Genomic DNA, 27681 nt, shown 5'->3' on the forward strand with positions numbered 1-27681 from the left:
GCCTTTCTCTCTCTTTTGGAAGATTTTAAATACATTACAGGTGAATGTGAAATATTTAATCAACAATACATAAAAGATTAATCCATAATTAGGAATGGGAAAGGAAATGTAAATCTAAACTCTCCCTCGCAGGTTGTCTGAAAATGAAATGGTGGGCACGAAAAGTAATAATAATAAAAAGCAAAACTCTCTCTCCCCAGAAAAAATGCAACACTTGTACGCACTCTCACTCATAAAAGGACGCCCAAAAATAATGGCGGTTGCGTTGTGATTGATTGGAGTAGGGAGAGAGAAAGGAAAAGAGGAGGGTAAAGCTATAGTAGTAGCATGGCCACCAAGTTAGAAGTAGAGTAGTAGTAGTAGTATAGCTTGAACATGACCATGACCACAATCCGTAACCATAAAAATAAAGCACAAACACAACCACTGCTACTTCCCATTTTTTCATTACCGGAAATGAAACGAGCCTAACGCTGACTCTCCATTTTCTACTCCTCACCCAACCTTCTTACCTCTCTGTCTATCACTCTTCCCTTAAGCTCTTTCTCTTCTTGGATTCGCCGCTCTTTTTCTGAGATCTACGTCTTTTCGGCTTCTTCCTTTCTTCCCCTTCATCCCTCTCGTTGCTCTTTCAGATTGTTGCTAAATTTGGCACTCAGACCACACGTGCGTTTCCCAGAGACTCTGTTCTGTGTAATGAGGACTTATGTTCAGGATTGCAACCTGGGGTGTTCGGGGTTGAAGAGAACCGGAATCGAATGAGACGTAAAACAATCGTCTTTGGTTGTCACTCTGGTTTTGGTTGAGTGTGTAAGGGTGGGAATCTTGTGGGTAATTACTGGATTTTGTTGGGTTTTAAGAGGTGTTATAAACTGGGACAAAGATCACTCAGAATGTTATTCTGCAGTGGGAAGGAAGGAGGAGAGGACAAGGCTTGGTTTGTGGTGGAAGTTGTTATTTTGTGAGAATTCTGTTGCCTAATTGGTAGTGTTGTGATTGTGGACTCAATTTTGAATTTACTGATTTGCCTGAGACTTTTTTAGCTCAAATGAGACTTTCTTCAGCCGGTTTTAGTCCTCCTCCCCAGGAAGGTAACCACTTTCTTCCTCCTCTTCTTCTCGTCTTTCTCCTCTCCGTCCTTCTCCTTCTTCTTCTTTTTCTTCTTCCAAATTTCATCTCTTCTTGGTTTTCACTTCTCAACTTTTCTGAAACTGGTTCTTGCAACCTTAAGTCCCTGGTGGATTAGAGTGTGTTTTTTGTGTTAATATGACTAGCCAAGCCAATGAAGTCTTTTGTATGTCTAACATGGCTGGTGCTAATGTTGGGGGGGGGGGGGGGGGGGGGGGGGGTGGGATTTGAAAATTTAACTATTTGGGCTATGTTTTTCTCTTGTTTATTCACAGCTCAGAGATCAGAGAAAAAACGTAATTTGGTTTTTTGGGATTCGATTATTGGTATGAAGATCTTGGATTTGGCTTGAGTATGCCAAAATGAGTTTGTTGGTGTGGGCTCTTGATATTACTTCATGTTTGATGACATTGGGGTGGGTTTTGCAGGGGAAAGGCGAGTTCTAGATTCAGAACTTTGGCATGCATGTGCTGGTCCCCTTGTCTCTTTACCAGCAGTTGGTAGCCGCGTGGTATACTTTCCACAAGGTCACAGTGAACAAGTGAGTAAAATATATGATGTTTGATTATTGTATTGCTACTAGCCTTGTGGACATTGTGGTAACATTCTCTTACCGGTGTTGAGAATAAAGTAATAATGCGAATCTTGTGTTTCTGGGCATGAGGATGCTCTCTTGTCTCTTGTCTCTGTCTCCGTATTGCTTCTAATTTGGAGGATGGGGTGGGGTTTACTGTTACACTTTTGTTTAGCAAAACCTGTTTTTTCTTTCATTCTGGGGAACCATGTGTATATTTATGCTTAACTGGTGTTCCCAAGCTCAATTCTTTAGTCTTGAACTGTTGAAGGCTAATGAAGTAACTTCACTTACCTTCCAGAACCACCACATGAACCATCTCATTCAAAACTTTATCCTTTCTTTTCTGCATAAACTACGTGCACAAGTATATCCTAACTCTGCACTATTTTTGTTTGCTCAGGTGGCTGTGTCGACCAACAAGGAAGTGGATGCTCATATCCCAAACTACCCAAGCTTGCCTCCTCAACTCATTTGTCAACTTCATAACATGACTATGCATGTACGAATTGCTTGCTTGTTTTAGTGAGATGATTGGTTTGTTTTGGCCTTTGATTGCTTCAATTTTTACCTTGTTAGATCCTGCAGCCTCTTTGCCTTTATTATCTTTTTGTTTATTTGGGATTCAGGCTGATGCAGAGACTGACGAAGTGTATGCTCAGATGACCTTGCAACCTCTGAATCCTGTACATGACTCTGAAATCTCTATTGATAACTGGTTTTGGAGCTTTTAGAGTTGTGGTCATTCTTCAGCTTTTAACTATCTCTGTGTTTCAGCAAGAGCAAAAGGAGGCATACCTTCCAGCGGAATTGGGCACTCCTAGTAAACAGCCCACAAACTATTTCTGCAAAACTTTGACTGCAAGTGACACAAGCACCCATGGGGGATTCTCTGTACCACGCCGTGCAGCTGAAAAAGTGTTCCCTGCATTGGTAAGCCTTTGTGAAGAATAACATATTACGTGAAGTCAACCTATTTACTCGAATCTGGTAATTTTCTGGGTCTTATATTTAGTAGTTGTGATCTTGCAGGATTTTTCTCAGCAGCCTCCTGCTCAAGAATTAATTGCAAGGGATTTGCATGGTAATGAATGGAAATTCAGACATATCTTCCGCGGTGAGTTAAAAAGCACGGTTTCCGGCAACATAATTGCAAAAGTGTACTTTTCCTTTCAGTCCGAGACTTCTATATTCAGTTTTTGTGTACAATGTTTGAAGTTGGTTTTTATTTCTTTTCCTCTGTAGGCCAGCCCAAAAGGCATCTACTTACAACTGGGTGGAGTGTCTTTGTGAGTGCTAAAAGACTTGTTGCTGGTGATTCTGTGCTGTTTATCTGGCAAGTAATTTAATTGTTTCCTGCTCTCTAGAGACATGTGCTGCTATTTCTCTGAACAGCATTAATATTACTCTGCATCTTCACCTCGAAGTTTCTCATAAATTCAATCTTGACCTTTGGCTTTTTTGGCTCGTTGACTTTTACCCCCTGAACCAGGCCGTGTGACTTGCCTGTCATTTGGCCATTCTAAAGAACATATCATTATACTGAAAAGAAAAGTGAAAACATTTTCATTGACATGTGGGTCAGACTTTAAGATGTGTGGTTGCTTGTTATCTCTTATATCTGTTTACTTTATTAAGATAATGTGCGAGAAATGTTGACTTTGTTACTATTATATGATATGTTGTCTTGTGTAACATGCATTTTCTGGTATAGGAATGAAAAGAACCAGCTTCTACTTGGGATCCGTCGTGCTAATAGACCACAAACTGTGATGCCTTCATCAGTGTTGTCTAGTGATAGCATGCACTTGGGGCTTCTTGCTGCAGCAGCTCATGCAGCTGCAACAAATAGTCGGTTCACCATTTTCTATAATCCACGGTATAAGTTGTACACTTTTGCAGAACTTTAAAGTCATGGAAATGTTTGCTTTAATTGACTATTTTTTTTCTCCTTATAATTTCAGTGCTAGCCCATCAGAATTTGTCATACCCTTAGCGAAATATGTTAAAGCTGTGTATCATACTCGAGTTTCAGTTGGTATGAGGTTCAGGATGCTGTTTGAAACTGAGGAATCAAGTGTACGACGGTAGGTTTTTAGAACTTTCATTTCTTCGAGGAAGCATACGATCGGGGACCTGGATATTTTTAAGATTTATAATGACCTAAAGAATGATAATGATATTACAAAGATGAAGCATAAATATTAGATTTTTGACTTTCAAGTGTACTTGCTCTATACTTCAATTCATTAAAAAAATGTGAGGTCTTTTATAATGTGTGCAAAAACGTGCCTATGATGTGATGTTGTGTAACAGTATTTGTATCATATTTATCTTGGCTAGCCAAACATTGGCAAACGCTACTCTAAATTATAATGTTTACAATGAAATGAATGAGATGTGCGTTTCATTGTATGCTTGATCAAACCTCTGATCCTTAGTAAGGTTCTAATGAGTAAAGAATAAAAAAAACTTGAGTGTTTGGTTGAATAAATTTCTCATTGTCAGAAAAGATATGGCTAACCATTTAATAAAGTTTATAATACTTGTTTTTATTGTAATTATGTTTACTGTTGTATGTTTCTTGCGCAGATACATGGGTACAATAACTGGCATTAGTGACCTGGATTCTGCCAGGTGGCCAAACTCACACTGGCGCTCAGTTAAGGTTTGTGAAGAAATACTGTGCTTTTTCATTCCAGCTTTCTTATTATACTGGCCTACATCTTTCATCTCAAGTGTAAGGCTTTGAGTTGGATTGCAGGTTGGTTGGGATGAATCTACTGCTGGAGAGAGACAACCTAGAGTGTCTCTATGGGAAATTGAGCCATTAACTACGTTTCCTATGTATCCATCTCCATTCCCCCTTAGGCTTAAACGACAATGGCCTCCTGGACTTCCTTCATTCCATGGTGAGCTTCTTGCCCCTACCTGGGGAGGGGACTGAAATTCTCCACCTTTTTTTTTTTAAAATAAAATCCTAGCTAATTAATTTCATAGACTTTCGTTTATGTGTGGATGGAAACTCATTCTCCTTGCTCTCCCGATTTTTCTTGCTTAAAATGATGGCAGGCATGAAGGATGATGATTTTGGCCTGAATTCATCTCTCTTGTGGCTCCGAGATGGTGATAGGGGGCTTCAGTCTCCTACTTTTCAGGGAATTGGTGTTAATCCTTGGATGCAGCCTAGATTTGATCCCTCCATGTTGAATATGCAAACAGATATGTATCAAGCTGCTGCTGCTGTTCAGGAGATGAGGGCTTTGGATCCTTCCAAACAGCATTCTGCTTCCATACTTCAATTTCAACATCAACAACAGCAGAATTTCCCAAACAGGACAGCTGCTTTTGTGCAGGCCCAGATGTCGCAGCAGCCACAACATCAGCAGATTTTTGGAAATAATCAAGAGAATCAACATTCACCACAATCTCAGCTGCAAACTCAGGCTCATCTTCAGCAACATTTACAACATCAGCACTCATTCAATAGTCAGCATCATCATCAGCACCAGCAACAACTACGACAGACACAGCAGCAACAACAACAGCAACAAGTAGTAGATAATCAGCAAATTTCAAGTGCAGTTTCTTCAATGTCTCAGTTTGTTTCAGCTCCTCCACCTCAATCACCACCTATGCAAGCTATCTCTTCCTTGTGCCAACAGCAAAATTTTTCTGATTCGAATGGGAACTCTGGGCCTACTATTGTTTCTCCCCTTCACAGTATCTTGGGTTCATTTCCACAGGATGAAACAGCTCACCTACTGAACCTTCCCAGAACAAGCTCTTGGATTCCTGTTCAAAATTCAACTGGGTGGCCTTCAAAGCGTGTTGCGGTGGATCCTCTTCTTTCTGCTGGAGTCTCTCAGTGTGTTCTACCTCAGGTGGAGCAGCTAGGGCAGCCCCAGAGTACTGTGTCTCAAAATGCTATTACTTTACCCCCTTTTCCTGGTAGGGAGTGCTCCATAGACCAAGAAGGGAGCAATGATCCTCAAAATCATCTCTTATTTGGTGTTAATATAGATTCATCATCCCTTCTCATGCCTAATGGAATGTCAACCCTTAAGGGGGTTAGCAGCAACAATGACTCCTCAACCATGCCATATCAATCTTCTAATTATCTGACTACCGCCACAGGGACTGATTCTTCATTGAATCATGGAATAACGCCCAGTATTGGCGGTGAATCAGGTTACCTGCAGAGTCCAGAAAATGCTGGACAAGGAAACCCGCTGAACAAAACCTTTGTGAAGGTAAGCTTTTCCAGCAGGATTATATCTTTTTAAACAGTAGAAATTGGTTATTATTCATGACTTACATACATTTTTACTTAACTTTTTGGGTACAGGTTTATAAGTCAGGGTCCTTTGGAAGGTCACTGGATATCACTAAATTCAGCAGCTACCATGAGCTGCGAAGTGAACTTGCACAAATGTTTGGCCTTGAAGGCGAGTTGGAGGACCCTGTGAGATCAGGCTGGCAGCTTGTATTTGTAGACCGAGAGAACGATGTTCTTCTCCTCGGTGATGGCCCCTGGCCGTAAGTCTCCTATACTTAACATGCCTTATTCTTTGTTTTTCTTCCTTTTACCTATGAACACTGCACGTTTTGAAAAGTAGAGAAAGTGAGGGACTTGTTATAAATAATATGGTAGTTTTTGTATGAAGTATGAACTAATCCTTTTTATATTATGAAATAGTATAAACTTGCATTAAATTGCTTTTTAGCCTTTCACATGGTGATGACATTTTTATGTTGTGGATTTAAGAATCTTTATTTTTTCTAAATCAAATGATGGAGCCCTTTTTTCTGTTCATATTTGACGCATGGCTGATGTTATGACAGGGAATTCGTAAATAGTGTATGGTGCATAAAGATACTTTCTCCTCAGGAAGTGCAGCAAATGGGGAACTCCGGCCTTGAGCTCTTGAACTCGGTTCCAATTCAAAGGCTCTCTAATGGCATCTGTGATGACTATGTGAGCCGTCAAGACCCAAGAAATTTAAGCACTGGAATAACAGCTGTGGGGTCTTTAGACTACTGAAATCATGTGACTGTTAATAGTCTGCACTTCTTCTATCAAATGTAATATTATTACCCTTACTTCTCAACCCTTGTACGGTGAGAAGCAGTTGCTTAAATGTAGTTTATATAGCCTACAGCCTTTGGATTTTGTTTTCCTGTTTTTTCTGCTAGGACCATTCATAAACTAATACTTTAACTATATGGCATCTAGTCATTGTGCTAGCTACAATATATACGATACTTAATCCGTTAGGAAATCAATGCCTTGGATAGTCCTCTTAGCTTGTACGGTTCTTTTTAGTTTGGATTTGGCTAAATGTTTGGGGTGCATTATGGAGCACAGTGGGCAATGGAGTGGAGGTGATGTTGAACTTGTTGTCACCTTTAATGAGTTTTGGTTGAAATGTTTGGTAGAATCTATTATGATGTAGGAAAGATATTCAATTAAGAGGTGCAGATGGCACTGGTGATGATGTTGGAGTACTTGACTTGGTTGAGTGATGGATAAACGCATTTGGGAAAAGGAGGTTGTGTGACCCTTAGAACATGAAGAGGACACCAAAGCCATGTGATGTGTCTCTCTGATCATACAGGGATGGAAAACAAATCACCATGTCCTTCTATTAATGTTAAAGTGGCCCGCTTTGTCGTGTTCTTGGTTTTGGACATGCACCCTTTCACCTCCTCTTAATGTTTTTGCCTCATCAATCGCAAAGTGAAAAAGCTGTGTGCATTTGTCCATTTCGATCTTGCTTAATCAGGCCTCTTTTCATGCTCTACTGTCCCAAGTGTTTGGAATATTGTCTAAGTTCGTGTTTCATGGAAAACATGCATAAATGACGTTACCTCCTTAATACCTGTTACTATAATTTCAACTTATCGGGACAATCATTGTTACGATTGTAAAAATTAACCAGCAGAGAAATTAATTAATTAGTAATTTCTGCCAATTGATTAAGGAACATATATGTAAGTCTATTCTTAATTTTGTTTCACTTATCTTTCTCTTTATTATGTTTGGTACAAAAGTGGCCTAAAATTTAATGAATAGCCGGGCCCACTTAAACATACCATACGGTGTTATCGTATGCTTATATTTAACGTGGATATAAGATTAGAAAATTCTTACGAGATTTATATACCTTAATAACTTGATTTTTAAAATGTATATTGTGCAACGTAAAGTAAATATCCCCTTTCACAAATGCAAAAACCATGTAATGCACGAAGTCAACACGAACAACAAACAGATTGGTAATTTTAAAGAGTGTAACTGTTCAGCTTTTTAACCTTGCTTAGTATTAAACAAATATATTCATTATTGTTTTCAGTGATATCTTATTTTAATTACTTTTATCCCAAATCCAAAACTCTTTTTGCTAATATACTGGACAGAATTTTACCCGAACCCATGAAATTCATTTGGTTATACGTAATAAATACAATTACATATATATGTATGTTAATGATTGAGATTGATAGAATTGAAAAAAAAAATTACATGGGATCCGTATCCTTTTCGAGCTATATAGTACACAGCGAAATCTGTTTGCATAATAAAGTTTCCATTTTACACGAGATCGGAACAAAATCGAGAGTACAGTGACCAAAATTTTACATACGAGAGAAATTATTCTTTAATGCGAACATGTCCTTACAGATATGTTGGGGGAAAAAATAAAATCTCAGAACGTGTTGATGTCGGCAGATATGACAGTGAGAAGAAGATAACTTCATTCTGATGCCGTACAGTGGCATAATTGATTTAATGATTTTAGGTTGCAGTCATATTTTTGTTTTTAAAAAAATGTTGAAAAGAAATAAAGTTTAGAATGAATGGAAGGCGTGAAGAAGAAGAAGAAGAAGAAGAGGAGCTTTTTGAAGTTTTGGAAGTGGGTGAATAGCTAGGTTCCCGAAGTGGGAAATGGGTGATTAAAGAAGTTGGAGTTGAGTGTTGGTTAGTACTATTTGTTTTTGTGCATGCGTGTGTGGGGCTGTGTTATTTGTAGGACCTTTTTTCTGGGTATGGAATGGTGACCAGGTAGGGCACTATCCTCAATAATAATACCATGCCATCCCACCCCAACCACCCCAACCCTACCTTTTCTTTTTTATTTATTAAATTTTTTATTTCTCTAGTTTTTCTCCATTCTTCAACTCACCCTCTTTTCTTTTTTTGTTTCTTCCCACTCACTCCACTCTCTGCTTCCCTTATGTCACTCACAATATGACCAAAAACGTTTCTACCAACACGTGCACACACCTTTCTCATCAATTTTCCCTTAACCATCATACAAACTCCCATATTCTATTACTTATCTAAAAAAGTTTCAGCTTGTGTTTATCTTGAGTTGTTCTGATGAGAGTGACTAAACTATAGGGAATTGCCAATCTTCAAAAGTATTGGGGTAATATGTAACGAGTGTTGTGTACGAGAGGTACGAAATTTGGGTACGGAGGTTGGGTTTTCTGTAGCTTAATTAACTACCAATAATTTCCCATTGCTCTCTCATTGGAGGCCGGAACATGTTGGTTTCTTTCGGAATGTCAGGTAATGTGTACTACAAACAGATACAATTTCGGAATCATTAAAAAAAAAACAAGTTAGTCCCAAAACTATTTTTGTTTTTATAAATATTATAGATAATTAGTTATTTATCTTAATAATTATTAAAGAAATTACACTGAACTATCAAGTTTTTTCTGTTATGGTCTGTATACTTGAGTGCATGATGTCCCCGTTTCATGTGCGATTGTGTTTTAAAACTCTGTAAATTGTTTTTTACACCTCTATAAATGATTTATGCAATTTATTATTGTTGTAAAAAAATCCATTACAAAGTGGGAATTCCAGGATTTATAATCCAAAATTAATAATTGATTATTCTAGACTGTTCTTTCACACAGTAAGATTTTACAAAATAAAGTTTTCAAAACAATGAAAAATATATTTTCCAATGCACTTTCCAGAAAATAAATTATTATGAACATAAGTTTAGCGGCTCATTGAACTTAGCTCCATTTCTATATGCAAAGCTTATTGGGTAATTTGCTTTAGTTCAAAACTATGAAAACATTTTTCAGAGCATTCAAGACGCCTGGTTGGTAATGACATGGCAAATATTAAATGAAGAAGAGAAACTAACATAATTAAACTACACACACACACTAAAAAATAATTTTGGTTGTTTTAGAAAAATGCAAGAATCCATTGCAGAGATGTAAAATCTACTGTAGTCATGAACCTAATTTTATAAGGCCCCATTAGTCTTATAGCTGTGTGGGGTTCTTGGGCCACAATTCTAAGGAGAATTTGAGCTCCCAAAAACAAATCCTTGTCCACAAAAGATTTAAAGTGTAATAATGAAGAATCCCATCCCATTATTTTAGCTTATTGATATTTTATTCTTTTTTACACAAATTTGACTCATCTATCAAAAATTTTATGCTTTTAAAGTCTTTGAATTCTCGTGGTTATCCAAATATTCCAAGTTTAATGAATTTGAGGTATCACATAGTTTTGAAATTTTAAAAGAAGTTTGATGATGAAAATTTATAGTTAAAGATGGGAACATTAATTTTCTTTAGTTGCTAAAATTTGATGTTTTCATTGTAAAGTTTACAGTAAAAAACATTTGAAGCAACTTAATCCATTAAAATTTTAAATATATTGAGCAAAAATATAAGTTAAAAAATAATGAAAGTCAAAGTTGCCCAAATTTGAAACATTTAATTGACTAAAAGTATTAAAAGCTGAAAACTTAACATAATTCAAACTCTAAAATCCCGGATTGTAACTAAGCTCGAAAAATAATTTTAAGATCATGGGCTTGAAAAGAAGTGGAGCAGGCCAACGGGCCGAAACGCAATTTGGGCTTTGAGAGGAATGAGAGAGACTCTAGGGTTAGGGTTTATGAGGTGCCCTTCCATTAGTTTTACAATAGACAGCACATTTGGTTGCGCCTCTGTTCTCTGCCACCGCTGTGTCTATCGCAACCATGGTGATTCCTCATCCCCTATTCTCAATTATTTATCTATTTTCGTTGGTTTTTTAGTTTCAGTTAATGCCTCTGTTTTTAATGGAATCGAGTTTCTAAAGAAGGTTGGAAAACCTATTTCCGTCTCGAACGAAAATTGAGTGCAAAGAAGCTAGGTGGGGTTAGTGATAGTATAGCGTTATCGATTTTGATGGTGTGAGGATATAATTAGGTTTAATAATTGGTAATTATACTCTCATTCAAGGCTTTGGTTTTTCAAAGAGTTTTATCTCTCTCTAATTTCGACGTTGGTAATTATGCTTTGGCATCTGTATGCTTGGATGCGAGTAAACATTCAGTTAGGTTTCGGATCTAATTTTTTTCGGCTTACTAGTGGTTTTGGGATCAATTCATTTAGAGTTATCTGTTCATGCTTTGAAATTGCTGTTAATGCTTGTGTGGTACTTCCTATGCAGCCTAAGCAAATTCACGAGATTAAGGACTTTCTTCTCACAGCCAGAAGGAAGGATGCGAGGTCGGTGAAGATTAAGAGGAGCAGAGATGTGGTTAAGTTCAAGGTTAGATGCTCCAAGTACCTCTACACACTCTGTGTGTTTGATCCAGAGAAAGCTGATAAATTGAAGCAATCACTTCCTCCAGGTTAGTAATGGAATTTGTAGTTTGTGATTGTATGTTTATCATAGTGTGGAGTACCCAGCTTTGACACAATGCCAATTGTGTTATATCCATGACGAATTGCGTAGTATTTGGCTGAGGGAACATGCATTTCTATGAACAACTATATTTTGAACTGGTTAATTGTGAGCAAGTTTTATATGCTTGTATGGGCGCTTATGTTCTTTTTTATTATTTTAGTTCGTGTTGTATGATCTAGGTCGTATATTGCCGTGCAACTTATTTTTCTGTTGACGATTTTCAGGTTTGAGTGTTCAAGACCTGTAAAGGAAGCGTCTGAGAGATATATCAATGAGAAGATCTTCTTTGATTTTTCTCTTAAGTTTATTTCTCTGTAATTGGAGCTTGAGATTTTGTGAGTTTGTCTTTTATATTTAGAACGATGATAGGACTTGATTGTTTGGAGTTGTTTTGGCAAATGAAACTTTAATTATGTCTAATGGAATATTTTTTTGCTATGCAGCTATATGTATGGATTTATTGTCTGTTTTATTTTTACTTTGTTTTCAGTCAGGCTTATATATATATATATATATATATATATATATTCCTTTTTTCTATAAACTAATTTCAGTCTTTAGAATATTTCATGTTGTTCATGGGCAACAATAAGACTTTTATCAATAATCTCAATGTGGATAGAAGGTAAAAGATAATTATGATTAGAGAATAGCCCATTTTAGTGTTCTTGGCTCAATTACTTACTAGTTTATCATTCATCTCATCTTTAATATAAGATTTTATTTTTTTTAATTTTAAATGGAAGAGCTCCTATGATATTTTCTTTTTCCAAATGAAAGTTCGATTGCAAATGTGAGTAGAGTTCTAAATTTGGTTGCATGTATTTAATTGAGATGTCTTAGTAAAATGTATGGCATCGTGATTAATTTTCTCCCAACAAAACTAAATCTAGTTAAAATTGAGATTTAAATTGTAAAATTCTATGGTTTTATACGTGTTAGATTATAAGCAGAATTGCAACATAGTAAAATACGTAAGATTATTAAACAAAATTGTAAATTTTTAAAAAATTATTTTATTCGTATTTTTAGTTTTAACATCACTCAATAGTTATCTTTTTGAATAAAGTTTAATTAAAACAAAATTAAATTTCAATTTAAAATAAAGGCTATTTTTTGTTATATCGTATCAATTTTAATCAATTAAAATGGAACACTTTCTTCTTTTACGCACTTAACTTAAGACTCTTATTTTGATTATTATTGTAAAGGGTTTATAATATAATTTATTTTGTGAAAGTTCATGAAATGTTAACTTTTTTTTTAATAATTTAATTTTCTTTTGTAGAAAATAAAATCTATTATTCTTAATATCCTAATTGTAATTTCGACTTTAACTACTTTCAAACTGACTTTAGATTTTAAATTTGCAAGAGGCTTCTTGAACGTCTTCCTTGGAAAAGCATGGAAGTTACAGGTTGTGGAATGATTAATTAGGTTTGTCTATGTATAGAATATCTAAATTAAAAAAAAAAACTATAATATACCTAATGAAAAATTAGAATATCTAAATTAAAGGAAAAAAAAACTATATGATTTAAACATCACTATAATATCAATTTAATCCTGTTATTTTTTTATGGACTATATATTCAAGCAGACATTAATCTTAACAAAATTCTTATATAAGAAGTTTCTTTCCAATGAATATGGACATCTACAGCCAAGAACCTCAATTCTTCTCATTTCTACGTCGAATTTTACCTGTAGATGTCTTTTCCTTGCTTGAATTTTTTTTTCCTCATGCTATTATATCTGCAAGCAAATTTTAACATAAGATCACCTTAGAAAAGATATAGACATATATGTTCTAAATTACTGTTTTTCAGTTTCTTGATTTTTACTTAGTATACAATTTTGATCTAAGTTCTTTTAGAAAGAGAAACCTTGTAATACCTCCTCGTCTTGTGCTACAAATCTTTGAACAACTTTTTCCTTTGGTAATTTCAACTGGAAATTCAGTCATCGACAATGATGTTGTGAGTTAGTGTTACTGCAGATGCATCCATCCTATATAGGCGTTAAAGCACTGACATGTAGGGCTACGTGGTGGACCAACTGAACCAACAGGGGTAGAAATCCACGAAGATCCTTAACCTATGAATTTCTGCTGATGGTAACATATCTTATCAAGGAATGGCTTCATCATAAGATCATGTACAATTGGAATATTTTGGCGGAGGATTGATTGATCAGTTTGAAGTTTAGATAAAACTGGGAGTGTGCTCTTGTGAGTGGTATTCAATGCATATCATTACCACCAGAGAATGGAAAGTGATGTGACTGAACTAAAAAAATTATAAAATCATCTAAATCATATAATGATAGTTATATGAGCTCTCAAAAGAAAATCATTGTTGCCTCAAAATTGCCTAGCCACATGAAAGGCTACAAGATGGAATACCAGCAAAATAAAAATGATAAAGGAAATTTAAAACAAAATCATTGTTACGAGACTTAAGCTTTGAATAGCAGCTAACCTCACAAATGCATCTCATTTTTGTTGTATTCCACGCTCAACAAATCGTAACATAAGGTTATCAGCCTCGGCTAACTTACCATCTAACACCAGCTGCTTGCTCACTTTCTTGCACAACTTTAAATCAGGAACCAAATTACGTCTAAACATTTGAGAAGCCACTTTATACGCTGATAGAGAAAACCCTTTCTTTAGATAGCTTTCTATCACAACATGGCATGTATTGGCATCGAGTTTTGATGCTGTTCTCAATACCTTCCCCAGTAGTCTCTCAGCCTCCTCAAGGTTCCCAAAATCACAAAGTTTTTCAATAACCTGATTGTATACGGTTTTAAATGGCTGCCTAACGAGCATTTTTTCCAATAAGTTCAACATATCATCTACTCTACCCCATTGACAATAACGGTGGATAACTGATCTGTATGTTACAGGAGTTGGATCCAAACCTCTGCTGAGCATCTTTACAATCAACTCAGCTGCCTCATCCAGTCTACCTTTCTTCCCCAATGCATCAAACAATGTCGTATATGTGACAGCATCAGGGTGTTTGTTACTTAAGTACATGTCATCTAGCATAGATAGTGCACCTTCGATGCTACCGATCTGACAAAAACCATGAATTACAGTAGTGAAATTTACGACATTAATTGCACATCCCTTATTCAGACATTCCTCTAAATACTTTTTAGCTTCTACTACTTTCTGATTTCGGCAGAGTGACTGTATTAACAGGTTAATTTCAACTGGATTTGGGAAAAACCCTTTTTCAATCATTTCCCTGGTCAAATCACAGGCCTCTGACAATTTTCCCTCCCTACGAAGCCCATTCATCACGGCACCATAAGTGATGGCATTTGGGGTCCACCAATGCTCCTCACTTACACTTATCATCTCTCTTGCCTCTAATGATTTTCCACTATGACAGAGGCCATTCAACAAAGCTGTATATGATACCGTATTTGGTTTGCACCCATGTTTGTTCATCTGCTGCAGCATTTTTTTTGCTTCATCTATCCTCCCCAAGCGACAAAATCCATTGATAATTGCAGTATATGTCACTACATCCGGATTACATCCTCTTGAATGCATATCAATAACTAAACTTTTTGCCTCATCCATCCTTCCATTTTGACAGAACGAGTGAACTATTGCACTATACCCAATCTTATCCACGTGGAAACCCTTCTCTTCTGCTTCCTTTAAGAAAGCAAGAGCCTCATCTGCATGCCCATGTTTTGAAAGCACGTGGATAAGCGTATTATATGTAACCTGATCTGGTATCAAGTTACAATCCTGAACCATCTTCTCCATTAGATGCTTCACTTGATCAATTTTTCGCTCCTTACAGAGAAAAGCCATCACAGTATAATAACTAACTTTATCCGGACGACAACCCTTGGATGGCATTTCTGAAATAAGCTCCAATGCATCTTCAATCCGATTTATATCACAGTAACCCTTGATCAAGCTGTTGTAAGTTACAACATTGGGTTTGATTCCAACCACCTGCATTCGTTCCAAGAACCTCAGCGCCTTCTCCAATTTATTGCCCTTCACCAGAACATAGATAGTAGTGTTACATATAGATAAATCAGGTTCAACACCAGATTTCTGCATCAATGTCAAAACTCGCAATGCATTCCTCAACTTGCCTGCACGGCTATAAGACACCATCACATAGCCAAAAGCTTCGGGTGAGCATTCAATTCCGCGGCGAGTCATTAGCCGAAGAACCCTCCTCGCACCTTGGCACAATTTGGTCTTGCTAAGAACATACAGCATTGTATAGTACACAATAGTGTCATGTCTGTAGCGCCACTGCCTATCAGCCCAATAAAAATAATTCAAAGCAACACGTTCATCAGTCTGAGAGCGCAAAACAGCACAAACAAGTGGGGGCTTGAGGCTTCTCAACAAGTGCCTCAAATGTCCTTCCAAATCAGGGTTCCAAGCAGACCTAAGTGTGATTAACCTACAAACTTCCCTCACCAAAGGGTGCCTAACTTCAGCCTCACCAATTTCAATTCTTGCAATACTTTCTCTCTGTTGTTGGTTGCTACCACGAAAGGAAGTGATAAACTCAAGACTATCGTCATCACTAGACCCCTCCCCTTCTTCACTCTGTTCTTCTGCCCCATCACAAACATTCGCAACAAAACTTAAGCTTTCCTGAAAATCAGGACCCGTTTTCCCCAAACCACAGTCGAAATTCCTAATGTCACTGCGCTTACCCTCACTTTGATATCTGAGACCAGCGGTTGAATAAGAAGCAGAAAGAACAGAATGTTTTGCAGAAGAAAAGGTCAAAGCAATAGAGGGGAAATGGTTATCACGAAAATTGGAAGCTAAAAGTTTTGCCAGTAAATAATAATTGAACCTCCTCAAAAATGACATCAGTCAAATGTTTGGGAATCGATTAACTACAATTAAAGGTATTGAGTTTGTGAGAGATGAGGAAAAAAAGGAAAATGTGAAAATCAACACATACCTCTCTCTCGGACTGACGATGGAAGAAGAAGTGACTGTGAGCAATTCATGAAAATGGAATCTGGCAATATGAAGAAGGGAAATTGAAAGAACAATATTTTTGAAACAGATGAAGTGAAGATGAGAAATTTTAAATAGCTATTTTTTTACTGCATACTTTTATCTTAAATTTTTAAAAAATTATTCCAGTTATTTTAATAATGAGAATACATTTTGTGTGTCTTTTTTACTCTTTAAGAAGTTTTGTTAAAAAACATTATGATATATATACAGAGTGTTCACGTGAGTTTGTCACCTTATTTTTAATAAAACTTTTTAATTTTAAATGCTACAATATATTTGAAGAATTTAAATAATTAAACACTTAAAAAAAATAAAGTACTCAGATTAGATAATAAAAAAAACTTTATTTATTATGGAGGAATTATCTATTTACTTTTCTACATTATTTTTTTTTCTCATTTTATGAAACTTCAACTGACAATTAATTACATTAAGGGAAAATTAAAATGCAAGTATTTGAAATAAAACAAATATTAACGAAATGTTTCATATCACGCATATGATTTTATAATTTTCAATAAACTAGAAGTTTGTTAAAATAAATGTTATTAGTCGATTAAAATGATATTTCCTTCATTTTTTGTTAAAAAAATAAAAAACCCATTACTAGATTGAACTTGTCTCTTCAACTCTGGGGTGGGTTTGAAAACAAGAATGATTCAAGGGATTTCACACTATTTCTGAAATGGAACCTTTTGATTCATACTTTTTCTGAACATTAAGACGCATATGATTCATTCTTTCACTGATCAAGACTTTGCAGTCCGAAACCAAAACCAAAACCTAACATAGGATTTTTGAGTTCTAAACTGTAACCTGACTTTGAGAGTAACTTGCAATATTTACAATATAAGAGGGAGTTTAAAAAGTGGGCAAAAGATGATGGTTGTAAACATGAAACCCTTTGCAGCTATCTCAGTTCTGCATAACCTGCCCTTGCCTGCTCTTCTCCTTCCCATTTTCTAACATCTGATGAGTAGAAACACAGTTGAAATCAACCACATTGTCACCACTGACATACACTACTCGGAAAATGTCATACTTCATCTCAATGGAGAAACGTTCGAGATATGGCATCATCCATTTTCTTTGGTCGGAGTTCAGAATCCATGAGTAACAAAAATGGAGAGACTTCCAGACATGCATGCACACCATTCTGGGTTTGCTTTGTCCCTTGAAGCAAAGCCCAGAGATTGTTCCTTCAATTTTGGCAAAGCGAGACCTTAAAATTGCTAGAACAGCGTAGCAGAGGTCATTAAGGTCATTGGTAGTGGTCACTGCTGAGTTCAAGGATAATATGTCCCCAGTGGAGAATTTTGCTGTGGAAGACCCGTCTCTTGACTCTCCACCATATGCTTCAAGGAAACTGTGATCAGTTAACACAGCCATGGTTGATATGCTGTTGGTTAACATTGTTTTCTGTAGAGTGCCAACAATAGCATAAATAAATACATACAAAACTAAAAAGGAAAAGGTTATCAGTGTCTGTTGATTAAAGTGAAAGATAGCTAAAGAATTAATAAGAGTTTACATGTTCTATGTAGTTTATAACCTAGTAAGGTGACAATTCGGTAAAGAACATTTTTCCTTTGCATGTCTCTTGTGCATTTCTTAATAGTTAAAGATGTGTGAGCCAAATTCTGAACGACTAGTCCTTAAAATGATATCAATTGTTCGACCTGTGTGGGCTGGCAGTTGATTTCGTTGAAGCAAATGTCATTGTTTTCAAATGAATTTTATTAAGAATTGGTTACTTTTCATATTTTGATTATTCAAGAAAGAGTCCAACTTACAAGGGTTGAGGTCAGCTCCTCTTTTTCCTTACTCGACTGCCTCGGCCATGCTCCATACCATATGATCTGATTACACAGCATAAATATCACAAAGTTAACAAATAAATCAAGAAAGATAAAGAACAATGGTGTCTGATAAGCCCAATCAGAAGAACATCAACCCAAAGAGTTTACCATTAACACAGAACAGAACAAAACATCATTTGTGGGATGATCGGTGTAAGTACAGTACACGTTTAGAGTTTTGTTGGGTACAAAAAATAACTTTAATCAATGAAACAGGGGTAATTATTGTCGAAATTTATAATTTTCTGCTGCTAATTCAGGAAATTGATTATCACTGAGAACCCACATGGTAAAAACTAGTTAATTGAACACAAGCAAAATCACTGATGTTAAACGGATATATCGGTAAATTGATGACAGATTAAACCATTACAGATGGTAAACTACCATGAAGCAATGGCATCTGAAGTTGTCATTCATTGAAAGATAGAAGTTCTTCATGAACATGAACTCGTGGGTCCAAAATCCCACGTGGAAAACAAATCTGAAAATAAGAATGATAAAATATAATTAATCAATTTAGGATGCAAACTGATCAGTTATTGTCTTCCAACCCAATTATTGGTATCATTCAAGGATAAAAAACGGGTTTTCATAAACTATAATCAGCAAGTTTCAAACCAATTGAACCAACTAGACACAGAAATTTAGATCATACAATTCAAAACCGAGATAATTAAGCCTATGAGAAATGATTTAAAATTAAAAAAACTGAGAAATTAAAGAAAAAACTTACCATATTTCCATGGATGCTTCTAAATATAGAGCTCTGAACACAGCCAAGGTTCTCAGTAGTTAAGGAGAAGTGTTTGAGTTCATGAACTAAGTCATCTATGATCACAATAGTTGGCTTGAAAACGAAGAAACTTATGTCCAAATTCTTCTTGTTAAAAGGCACAGAACATGCCATCTTACGTTTGTATATCTTAGCCTTGCTTTTAAGCTCCTTCACTGGCACTAAATTACCAATGTTTCTATTTGTCTCTGAGAATCTTCAAATACGAAAAATAAACCATAAAACACGCATACCCGAAGCTTCCATCAATTTGAAGCTGCTTTATGGAAAGGTTTCTAATTGGTTTGAGGAACTCAACTCGTTGTTTCCTTCTGCATGGTCTTCTGTTGTTTCTTGTAAACGACCAAGTCTTCCAAATGGAAACCAAAAAGATATCACGTGCATTGACTAGTTCAACACGTTCGTATCTTTTGTAACATGAACAAAAAACCCTTTAATGTCTAAGAAATTTATGGTGGAACGTTGTTGTTCTGTATATATATTTTATTACAATTTCAGAAAGCATAAAATAAATGAGAGGATAAATATAATATTAGACATGCAGAACATAAATAAAGTTGTTTAAGAATTTATAGTATACTTTTATTTTTTTTAAAACAAGGTTCAGAACTTTGTCTTTTATCTGTAACTTAATTCAACATGGATTGTAATTTCAATATAATGAAATGCAAAGGTTAATAGATGATTTTATTTCACAGATAATTTCACTTTTATGTTTGTATTTTAATTTAATTTATATACATTGTCAGTGTAATTTTTTAGTTCAATTCATTAATATATTTTACACCGACAAATATATAAAGAAACTTTTAGAAGTATTTTAGAAAATAAAAAATAATTTATACAGAAATTTTGAAACATTTAAAAAAAACTAATTTATGAATTCGTTGAAATATATTATATAAGAGTATACAGTCGACATATTTTACCCCGTTTCTTAGAAAAAAGAATCCGTTGCATTATAAGTAACAATCTAAACTCAAACGTGAGATTTACTCTCGTTTGTACATATTGTGTTAAAAATTTATTAAGTTCCATGAGTTAAAATTCGCCTAAAATAATTGAGTGGAATGGGTTAAAAGCTTACGGGTCAAATAAAAATTACCGAGTAAAAATATCATATGATGACTGGATTCCACCCCTGCAACATATAGTAGCACTTAATTATTCCAATTAAGTTTTCTTCTATAAATAAAGAACTAATATTATTTTTAACGGGTGAAAATTTATGCATGTATTAAGAACTATTTTTAAAAGATATTTAGAAATGGAAGAAAATAATAATAATAATTTTAAATTTATAATTAAATTTTGAATAAAATTAACGTGAAAACATATTTATAAGTTTGGAAAGTCAAAAAAAAAAAAAATATATATATATATATATATATATATATATATATATATATATATATATATATATGTAAAGAAATTTAAATATAGAGTAAATTATTAAATGTAAACTATGCAAAAATATGTTGAGTATACTCATTATAAATATAAATTAGTGTATGAATATATTAGTCTAATATGTATTGTTAGACTCGTATAATCAATACATCGACGAATTTGTTAGAATAATTTAATCAATTCATCGACAACTTGTTTAATCAAAGTATTCCTAAACTCATCTAATCAACATATATAATGACTTGTCTAATATATTTTTGTTACATTCCTCTAATTAGAATATTTACGGTCTCAATTAGATAATAGTTTAATTTTTAAATAATGGATAATAGATGATAGATTAACAAAATAATTTCATGGACATAGCAAAATAAATATAAATAAAAAATTAGTCTAAAAATAAAATAAATGGATAAGAAGGTAAAATATATTTTATGTACATGTGAAAATAAAATAAATATAAAAATAAATAAATAATAAAATAAATAATTAAAAAATAAATAAATAGATAGAAAAATAAAATAACTTTCATTCATAGCAACAAAATAAATATAAATAGAAAGTAATATATGTTCTATTTAATTAAACGAAATGTTTACTTTCTTTAACCAAACTGAAATTTATACATTGAATAGAATGATATATTTATAAATCCTTAATTTCTATCCTCGTAAAATTTATTTGTACAAACGCGAGTATTCATTATAGAAATTTGTGTTACTCAGGAATGTTAATTCATATCACAAATAGAAAACATACATAGAAAACATACATGAAAGACAGCAAACAATTGTCATTTAGATTAACTTAACTATATATATTAAACAATTATGGTATTGTCATGATTGGTATCCGAAAAGGCAGAATATTCCATAATGTATGAAGGAAGACCAGAGTGAGAAAACATATTGTTCCATTGACATATTGACCAATTATTATTTAGAGCAACGCATACAATTAAATAATAAAAAACTTGTACGACAGATTAGTTTCATTGCAGTGACTCGGACTGCCAAAGAAATCTAAGACGTGAATCCTTTAAGCTCTTAAAAAGTCAATGCTACTCGATTCATTTTCTCGGATTAAGAAGTCTATTATAGAATTATTTTAACACGGCTTTCGCGAGTTTAATTAGAAGAATCGGGATTTCCATCAAAATAAATTATCATTGTTATACAGGAATGCCACCTTAAGCAAAAATGTGGCTTTTTAATACTACAAAAAATGAGGATCCTGTAAAGAATATTAATGCTCCAATACAGTCTAATTAACATCACAGTGTGTGGGATACAATGTCACATGCTTTAACCTGCAATAGCATGATATAGCACATATTAAGATTTAAGAACATTGATAATCATCGAAAGTCAATTTGGCTACTTATAACGGGGTGAAGAAAAGGTAAATGATATGTCTGGTATTAAAATGCGTAATCAATTCCAAAATGTCAATGGCTAAGGTACAAAGAAGGCTGTGCTTGTTTTCGGAAACAAAAAACTTCTCTAATTCATATACACTCCACTGCAACTTATCTACTTCTATATTATGGGAGTAAATTCTCAGTTTTTACCACTACCCAAGCAAATGAATAAATTATTTTGCCATCCCACACATACTCCTTATCCTTTTCCTTAAATCAGACACAGATTCACACACCACTCATCATACACTGTTGATGGAAAAATGAAGTATCATTTACCTTTCCATACTATAAGTTTATGGGGACTCTCAGTCCATCATGAGCAAGCTGCACTGGAATTCCTTCCCTAAATAATACAATAATAGAAGAGTCATTTCTATCTTTTTCTAAAATCTACAACATATAGATACAATAAAACACACACATATAAGGGTTTAGTATTCCGGGTTCCCCTGTTACTATTAGATCATCGTGTCAGTTATTACTATATGTATTTGCAACGATTTTGATTTCTTCAAAAAATAAAAAGACATACCTTTTGGACCACTCCTTCAAAAACTCGTTGTCTTTGTGGTGATCAAACTCGTGAGTCATACCAATAAGTAGTGCCTGCTTAGGACACAATCTCTTCACAGTTTCTAGAGTCTGCAAAATTACCAATTTAATAACACTGCATCATCAACGTCAGGGACCAAGGAAGTGTAAACATAACTTTTTTGGATAAAATGGAAAACAAACCTGTGGAAAACAAAGGTGAACATTATGTGACCCAGTCTGTGATAACACAGAAAACAAACAAGAAAACATGAATCAACGAGTAGAGAAATACAAAAGGTAAAACACAGAATAAAATGACATGAATCAACGAGTAGAGAAATACAAAAGGTAAAACACAGAATAAAATGACATGAATCTGATAATTCTCACTTCAAAATTATCAAGAATGAAACTTCATATTTATGTTTTTTAAGCAATAAAAGGACACAAGGTTTCATTATTTTAATGTTGAAGATATGTGAAGTGCAAGAAAATTTTAAAACAATTGTCTAGCATACATATGCATGGAGTAATCATATTTTATCAGCTTTTTTGATAAAAATTTAAACTTACACCAAATAAGAGGTGTCCGTCATGTATAAGGAAAATAAAATAAACTTGAAAAATATTATTCCATAGAACAAATTAACAAAAGATTGAATCAAAGCAAGCCATAAGAAACAGTTAAAAAGCAATGTAAATCAGACAAGGATGATGCAACACAAAATAAATCAACCATGTCAAGTGAAAACAAATAAAAAAAAAATCCTTAAAAAATCATAAGAAGACACTTTTGCATGTTGAGGGTACATGCATTCATGCCCTTCGGGCGTGGAGAGATCCTTTATTGGTATATCATGTACATTATCGGAACAAATTCAGTGGCAGAACATAACTGATTATATACCTAGAACACAGCCTGAACATCATATTTATAATTTAAACCCAAAAGAGTTGAAGATGGAACTACTGACCCTATACAATGAATCCAATATAAGAAGATCCAACTGTCCAGCCCCACTTTTTGAGATGACTGTAAGAAGAAATTTATTGCTAGATATAAGATGTTGAAAATCGTAATTCATTTGATAATTTTCTTATGCATGCTTCAAACATGAAACTTGTCTTATGCGTTTGATGGTGTTATTGCAATCTAAAAAGCTACACATGTTGTCCAAACTACAGAATGACAGCATGTCCCAAACAGCCAAAATGAGCAATCCATGACCGATATGTCCTTTTTCCAAGGAAGAGATAAAGAGAGTCAGAGTATATGATACAACAGAGAGTATAGACTATTTATATCATAAAAAACGTATACATAGTAGATGCATATGTCCAAACAAGAAGAAACTAAGTTAAAACATACCATACTCTGTACTAGCAGGAAACCGGGAAACATCAGATATATAAGCCACCCTGCTTTTCTCACCAAAAAGAAAGCCCAAACATGTGTAATCCTCTCCATGCATAACCTACATTCATAAAGAAACAGTTAAATCCTTATAATAAAGGGTGCCGCATCATCACCATTAACGACAAAGATCCTGGAAATTAACTGGTAAAGGAGTGAATTTCAATCCTGATGCAGAAAAAGGTTGGTTGCAGTCATCAGCAATAATGTTCCAGTCAATTTGAGCAACCCTTCGTATTTCTTCTCCTTCCTTACGCTTTTTCCGAACCAAATAGGGAAACTTCTCTGCTATGCTGTTGCAAAGATTTAAAACATGGATTCAACTACCCGAGACCATAAGACAACCATGAAATCAATGAGAGCGGCATAATTCAGCAGCAGGGATTACATTGTGATAAAGATTCAAGACAATACCGTTTTCCAGATATACTAGTGATCGAACCCCATGGTTGTTAAGTGCACATAAAGCAATCATGTTGTCTCAAAGGCTTGCATCATAATAATTTTAAAAAGGCTAATTTTTCGATCATAAAATTATCCTGTGATAGGAACTTGAATTGAGTCACACAATCTATGTTGAAACTCAAAGTCCATACTACATTGTAAGTTTCAAGTTAACTGACTAACTATCATAGGTAGTGGTACAACTAGCTGCCTTTTGTGTTAATGGGACATATTTTTTGTTAAGAGGAATGCTAAAAACACTCACTGTAACATTCTTTCTATGATTGGCTGAAATTATTGGAAATCACAAAGCAATCATTGAGAGGGGCATAATTCAGCAGCAGGGATTACATTGTGATAAAGATTCAAGACAAGACCGTTTTCCAGATATACTAGTGATCAAACAACATGGTTGTTAAGTGCACACAAAGCAATCATGTCTCAAAGGCTTGCATCATAATAATTTTAAAAAGGCTAATTTTTCGATCATAAAATTATCCTGTGATAGGAACTTGAGTTGAGTCGCACAATCTATGTTGAAACTCAAAGTCCATACTACATTTTAAGTTTCAAGTTAACTGACTAACTATCATAAGTAGTGGTACAACTAGCCGCCTTTTGTGTTAATGGGACATTTTTTGTTAAGAGGAATGCTAGCAACACTCACTGTAACATTCTCTCTATGATTGGCTGAAATTATTGGAAATCACAAACTTTTATGGGCCTCACTTCTCGTTTAATGACTCTCCTAATTTACAAGTGAGACCCACCAAAATCAATGATTTTCAATAAACTTTTAACAATCAGGAAGTGTGTTACAAAAAAAAAAGGTCACTAACCTTCCTATGTCAATTAACCATGAAGTACATGTGATGAAAAAAAGTTTGAAAGAACGTGTAATAAAATGTTATTTGTTTGTCTTCTTAAATAACTAAGTTTATCTAGTGTGCAAGTGATATTTAAGAAATTCCAGTTTAAGCAAGTGATACAGAGAATAACTAAAATCAATGCTAGCAATGGTCCCACACAAGATGTAACCCAAGCCCATTTACCCACAGAAGGTTAAATTGTAGGAGTCTTGATATTTAGGGTATTTGACAATAATTTTGCAATTGAGTCAGGAATGATGGTTCTGATACTATTTGATGGTTAGGGTTATATTTTAGTAGTGGTGCCTGATTCTTGAGAGATGTGTATGAAGCTTTTTGGAAATTAGATGGAAGTTTCATGTTATATTGGCTAAATCAGGTATGTTAATATTACCAATATTTTGTTAAAAAACAATAAGTCACTAATAGAGTTACCTATCCATTGAATGTTGACTTAGATATAACGGTGTGGGATCAATATCATTTGTTGGACTAAAATGCTGCACAGCACGTATATCATCCAATCCAAGGACAGCATCAGCATGTTCATGAGTTAAAATAATCTGCAATTGGAGCATAATTAAACTTGTTTTTCACATAAAGTGAAATTCAGGTCAACACAAATTGCAAGGAAATAATACAGGTAAAATGGTTTAGGGCCTATTTGGATACAAGCTAGAAGAGCTCGAGAGAGTTTATCTACAGAAAATATAAAGCTTTTGCTAGTAGAGAAACCATTAAAAGAGTTTCTCCCTTCATAATCAAACAGACTTTTACAATCTCAGGAATATAAAAAGGCTGGGTACCACTCAACAAATTTTCTCATTCAATTGATAAACTTTCACAAGATCGCCCATAGTCCAGTAAATAAGAGATAAGATAGAAATCACATCATATTATCAAAAACAACAACGGCATTTAGGAGCCAGTTTTTCTCTGAGGAAGAATAAAGAGGAAGCAAGCTACTTCTTTCAGCCTTTTTTCAGTTATGATGAGAAGAGTACTTCTTTTGGGGTGTGTTTGGTAGGTGAGAAATACAGGAGGAGGGATAGATGGAAAGAAGTTGATGTGTTTGAAAGAAGCGAAATAAGGTGGAAATAATTTTAAAAAACGGTGAAGCTCATTATATCTCACATATTTTCATATATCTCTCCATCTCTCTCCTCATCGCTTATCTTTTTCTATTTTCAACTAAACACCTTTAACTCATTTTATTATTTGTTACCTACTTTCACACATCCTTTTTATTTCCATCTGCCATATTTCTCTCCTCTATATCAAACACGACCAAAATTACAAAAAGGTGAACAGTATAGTAACACTTGTTTCTGACTCATCCAACACATTGCAAGGAAATACATTGATGCCATACATACATTGCCCCAAGAAATAAAGGAGATCCCGCCTACCTAAGTACGAAATGCAACATCAGCAGAAACGATGAATTTCTTTTTCATTAGCAGTTTATGCAATCCTCATCGAACTTCCAATCAATTAAGAGGCATAAAGGCACATTGCATTATACAATCCACTAGCTTACACGCAAAAGGGAACCATCTCTAAATTAAGAAGCGTCGTGAGAAAAGTGCACTCACAGAATCAACTCTGGGAATCCGATGGGAAACGAACCACCTAAGCACTGTTTCCCTGAAGGTCTTTCCAACATCGATCAATATATACTTGCGATCGCTCGAGTCGCCGCAGTAGTCAATCAGGAGAGACGTGTTGCACCTGCAAATCGAGATCTTGAAGCTGATTCTTGAAATGGGAGAAGGGAAGAAGAGGATAAAGTGAAGGACCTGTAATTAGGGTTTCGTTCGGGAGGGGTAGACAATGACTGGAAGCAAACGGAGCAGGGAGGGTTGGAAGGTTGAAGGAGGCACATGAGATTGGGAACCATGCTAGAACAACCGGTGCCGAGAAAGATCAACGCCGATTCCGAAGGAGTGGGGGTGGCTGCGCCGTCGACGAAGCCATTGGAAGCAGCCATGCCGTCAGTCACGACGGATCCGGAGATTGCAAACTAAAAACAGAGACTTCGTTCGTGATGCGTGTTTTGCGTTGGGCGGATATTCGCACAAGACTGTCATATTTATAGGGAGATCCAGACCCGCCAAAATCATCTTTACATTTTTAATTTTAATATTATTTTTAATTCTCATTTTTTTAGGTGATGTTTGGTGTGAGACTTCGACGCTCAAACCCAAGTTTCTTTTTTTTAACTATTTGGTGAACTATAAAATAAATGTTGAACTATAAAATAATGACTATCGACATTTATTTTATTAACACCTCAACACGCTTGAATTTGTTGATGGTGGGAATTAATTGATTTATACTATATTTTTAGTGTAAAATGATTATAACAGGGTTGATTAACATTTTTATAATTTTGAATAAAGAATAATAGTTTTTATTAATAAAATTTATTAAAAGAATTATAATTAGAAATTTTTAATTGTGCAACTTATAAAGTTGTTTTT

The 27681-nt window shown here is 34.7% G+C and overlaps 5 protein-coding genes across 9 annotated transcripts; 2 read left to right on the forward strand and 3 right to left on the reverse strand.

Moving 5' to 3' along the window:
- Positions 1 to 228: 228 nt before the first annotated feature.
- Positions 229 to 6988, forward strand: LOC124825947 (auxin response factor 6). Its single transcript, XM_047298705.2, has 14 exons — positions 229 to 1091; positions 1557 to 1669; positions 2106 to 2204; positions 2332 to 2388; positions 2480 to 2635; positions 2735 to 2819; positions 2948 to 3038; positions 3417 to 3581; positions 3667 to 3789; positions 4295 to 4370; positions 4467 to 4614; positions 4775 to 5955; positions 6051 to 6241; positions 6548 to 6988. The coding sequence occupies exons 1-14, from the start codon at positions 1049 to 1051 to the stop codon at positions 6744 to 6746; spliced, it is 2727 nt and encodes a 908-aa protein (XP_047154661.1). The 5' UTR covers positions 229 to 1048; the 3' UTR covers positions 6747 to 6988.
- Positions 6989 to 10566: 3578 nt separating this feature from the next.
- On the forward strand, positions 10567 to 11892 carry LOC124825946 (large ribosomal subunit protein eL38z/eL38y). 2 transcript variants are annotated; one of them, XM_047298704.2, is made up of 3 exons: positions 10567 to 10728; positions 11181 to 11364; positions 11645 to 11892. In XM_047298704.2, the coding sequence occupies exons 1-3, from the start codon at positions 10726 to 10728 to the stop codon at positions 11665 to 11667; spliced, it is 210 nt and encodes a 69-aa protein (XP_047154660.1). In that variant the 5' UTR covers positions 10567 to 10725; the 3' UTR covers positions 11668 to 11892. The 2 variants fall into 2 exon arrangements, with proteins under 2 accessions (XP_047154660.1, XP_047154659.1); XM_047298703.2 differs by lacking the exon at positions 10567 to 10728 and having other exon boundaries at positions 11175 to 11364.
- A 1019-nt stretch (positions 11893 to 12911) lies between these two features.
- LOC124825943 (Tetratricopeptide repeat (TPR)-like superfamily protein) lies at positions 12912 to 16490 on the reverse strand. Of its 3 annotated transcripts, none has more exons than XM_088116134.1 (3): positions 13980 to 16490; positions 13317 to 13527; positions 12912 to 13175 (listed from the first exon to the last, which is right to left on the reverse strand). In XM_088116134.1, exons 1-2 carry the CDS (start codon positions 16291 to 16293, stop codon positions 13463 to 13465), a joined length of 2379 nt encoding a protein of 792 aa, XP_087972260.1. In that variant the 5' UTR covers positions 16294 to 16490; the 3' UTR covers positions 12912 to 13175; positions 13317 to 13462. The 3 variants fall into 3 exon arrangements, with proteins under 3 accessions (XP_087972260.1, XP_047154653.1, XP_047154652.1); XM_047298697.2 differs by having other exon boundaries at positions 13901 to 16489; XM_047298696.2 differs by having other exon boundaries at positions 13317 to 16489.
- A 636-nt stretch (positions 16491 to 17126) lies between these two features.
- On the reverse strand, positions 17127 to 19449 carry LOC124825945 (uncharacterized). Of its 2 annotated transcripts, XM_047298702.2 has the most exons (4): positions 19045 to 19185; positions 18696 to 18792; positions 18243 to 18308; positions 17127 to 17868 (listed from the first exon to the last, which is right to left on the reverse strand). In XM_047298702.2, exons 2-4 carry the CDS (start codon positions 18753 to 18755, stop codon positions 17365 to 17367), a joined length of 630 nt encoding a protein of 209 aa, XP_047154658.1. In that variant the 5' UTR covers positions 18756 to 18792; positions 19045 to 19185; the 3' UTR covers positions 17127 to 17364. The 2 variants fall into 2 exon arrangements, with proteins under 2 accessions (XP_047154658.1, XP_047154657.1); XM_047298701.2 differs by lacking the exon at positions 18696 to 18792 and having other exon boundaries at positions 19045 to 19449.
- Positions 19450 to 21640: 2191 nt separating this feature from the next.
- Positions 21641 to 27275, reverse strand: LOC124825944 (Metallo-hydrolase/oxidoreductase superfamily protein). Its single transcript, XM_047298699.2, has 10 exons — positions 26998 to 27275; positions 26794 to 26929; positions 25634 to 25761; positions 24031 to 24178; positions 23841 to 23946; positions 23446 to 23504; positions 22673 to 22708; positions 22470 to 22579; positions 22214 to 22280; positions 21641 to 21823 (listed from the first exon to the last, which is right to left on the reverse strand). Exons 1-9 carry the CDS (start codon positions 27186 to 27188, stop codon positions 22223 to 22225), a joined length of 972 nt encoding a protein of 323 aa, XP_047154655.1. The 5' UTR covers positions 27189 to 27275; the 3' UTR covers positions 21641 to 21823; positions 22214 to 22222.
- Between the last annotated feature and the right edge of the window lie 406 nt (positions 27276 to 27681).

The sequence above is a fragment of the Vigna umbellata genome, chromosome 5 (assembly GCF_029865625.1).
Source record: "Vigna umbellata cultivar VRB3 chromosome 5, Vumbellata_1.0, whole genome shotgun sequence".
Taxonomy (NCBI): domain Eukaryota; kingdom Viridiplantae; phylum Streptophyta; class Magnoliopsida; order Fabales; family Fabaceae; genus Vigna; species Vigna umbellata.

Bases quoted from the DNA above. Each gene is read 5' to 3' on its own strand.
- LOC124825944 (XM_047298699.2), bottom strand. From the start codon at position 27,188: ATGGCTGCTTCCAATGGCTTCGTCGACGGCGCAGCCACCCCCACTCCT. The intron at 25,762-26,793 runs GTGAGTGCACTT...CTCCAATTGCAG, and splicing joins GGATTCCCAGAGTTGATTCT to ATTATTTTAACTCATGAACA. The intron at 22,580-22,672 runs GTTTGTTTTCCA...GTAATTTTGCAG, and splicing joins TTCACCTTTGTTTTCCACAG to ACTCTAGAAACTGTGAAGAG.
- LOC124825945 (XM_047298701.2), bottom strand. From the start codon at position 19,218: ATGGCATGTTCTGTGCCTTTTAACAAGAAGAATTTGGACATAAGTTTC. The intron at 18,309-19,044 runs GTAAGTTTTTTC...CTGTGTAATCAG, and splicing joins GAAGCATCCATGGAAATATG to ATCATATGGTATGGAGCATG. The intron at 17,869-18,242 runs GTAAGTTGGACT...GGCACTCTACAG, and splicing joins AGGAGCTGACCTCAACCCTT to AAAACAATGTTAACCAACAG.
- LOC124825943 (XM_088116134.1), bottom strand. From the start codon at position 16,293: ATGTCATTTTTGAGGAGGTTCAATTATTATTTACTGGCAAAACTTTTA. The intron at 13,528-13,979 runs GTAAGTTAGCCG...TACCATCAGCAG, and splicing joins CAAGCAGCTGGTGTTAGATG to AAATTCATAGGTTAAGGATC.
- LOC124825946 (XM_047298703.2), top strand. From the start codon at position 11,175: ATGCAGCCTAAGCAAATTCACGAGATTAAGGACTTTCTTCTCACAGCC. The intron at 11,365-11,644 runs GTTAGTAATGGA...GACGATTTTCAG, and splicing joins GAAGCAATCACTTCCTCCAG to GTTTGAGTGTTCAAGACCTG.
- LOC124825947 (XM_047298705.2), top strand. From the start codon at position 1,049: ATGAGACTTTCTTCAGCCGGTTTTAGTCCTCCTCCCCAGGAAG. The intron at 1,092-1,556 runs GTAACCACTTTC...TGGGTTTTGCAG, and splicing joins TAGTCCTCCTCCCCAGGAAG to GGGAAAGGCGAGTTCTAGAT. The intron at 3,039-3,416 runs GCAAGTAATTTA...TTTCTGGTATAG, and splicing joins GATTCTGTGCTGTTTATCTG to GAATGAAAAGAACCAGCTTC.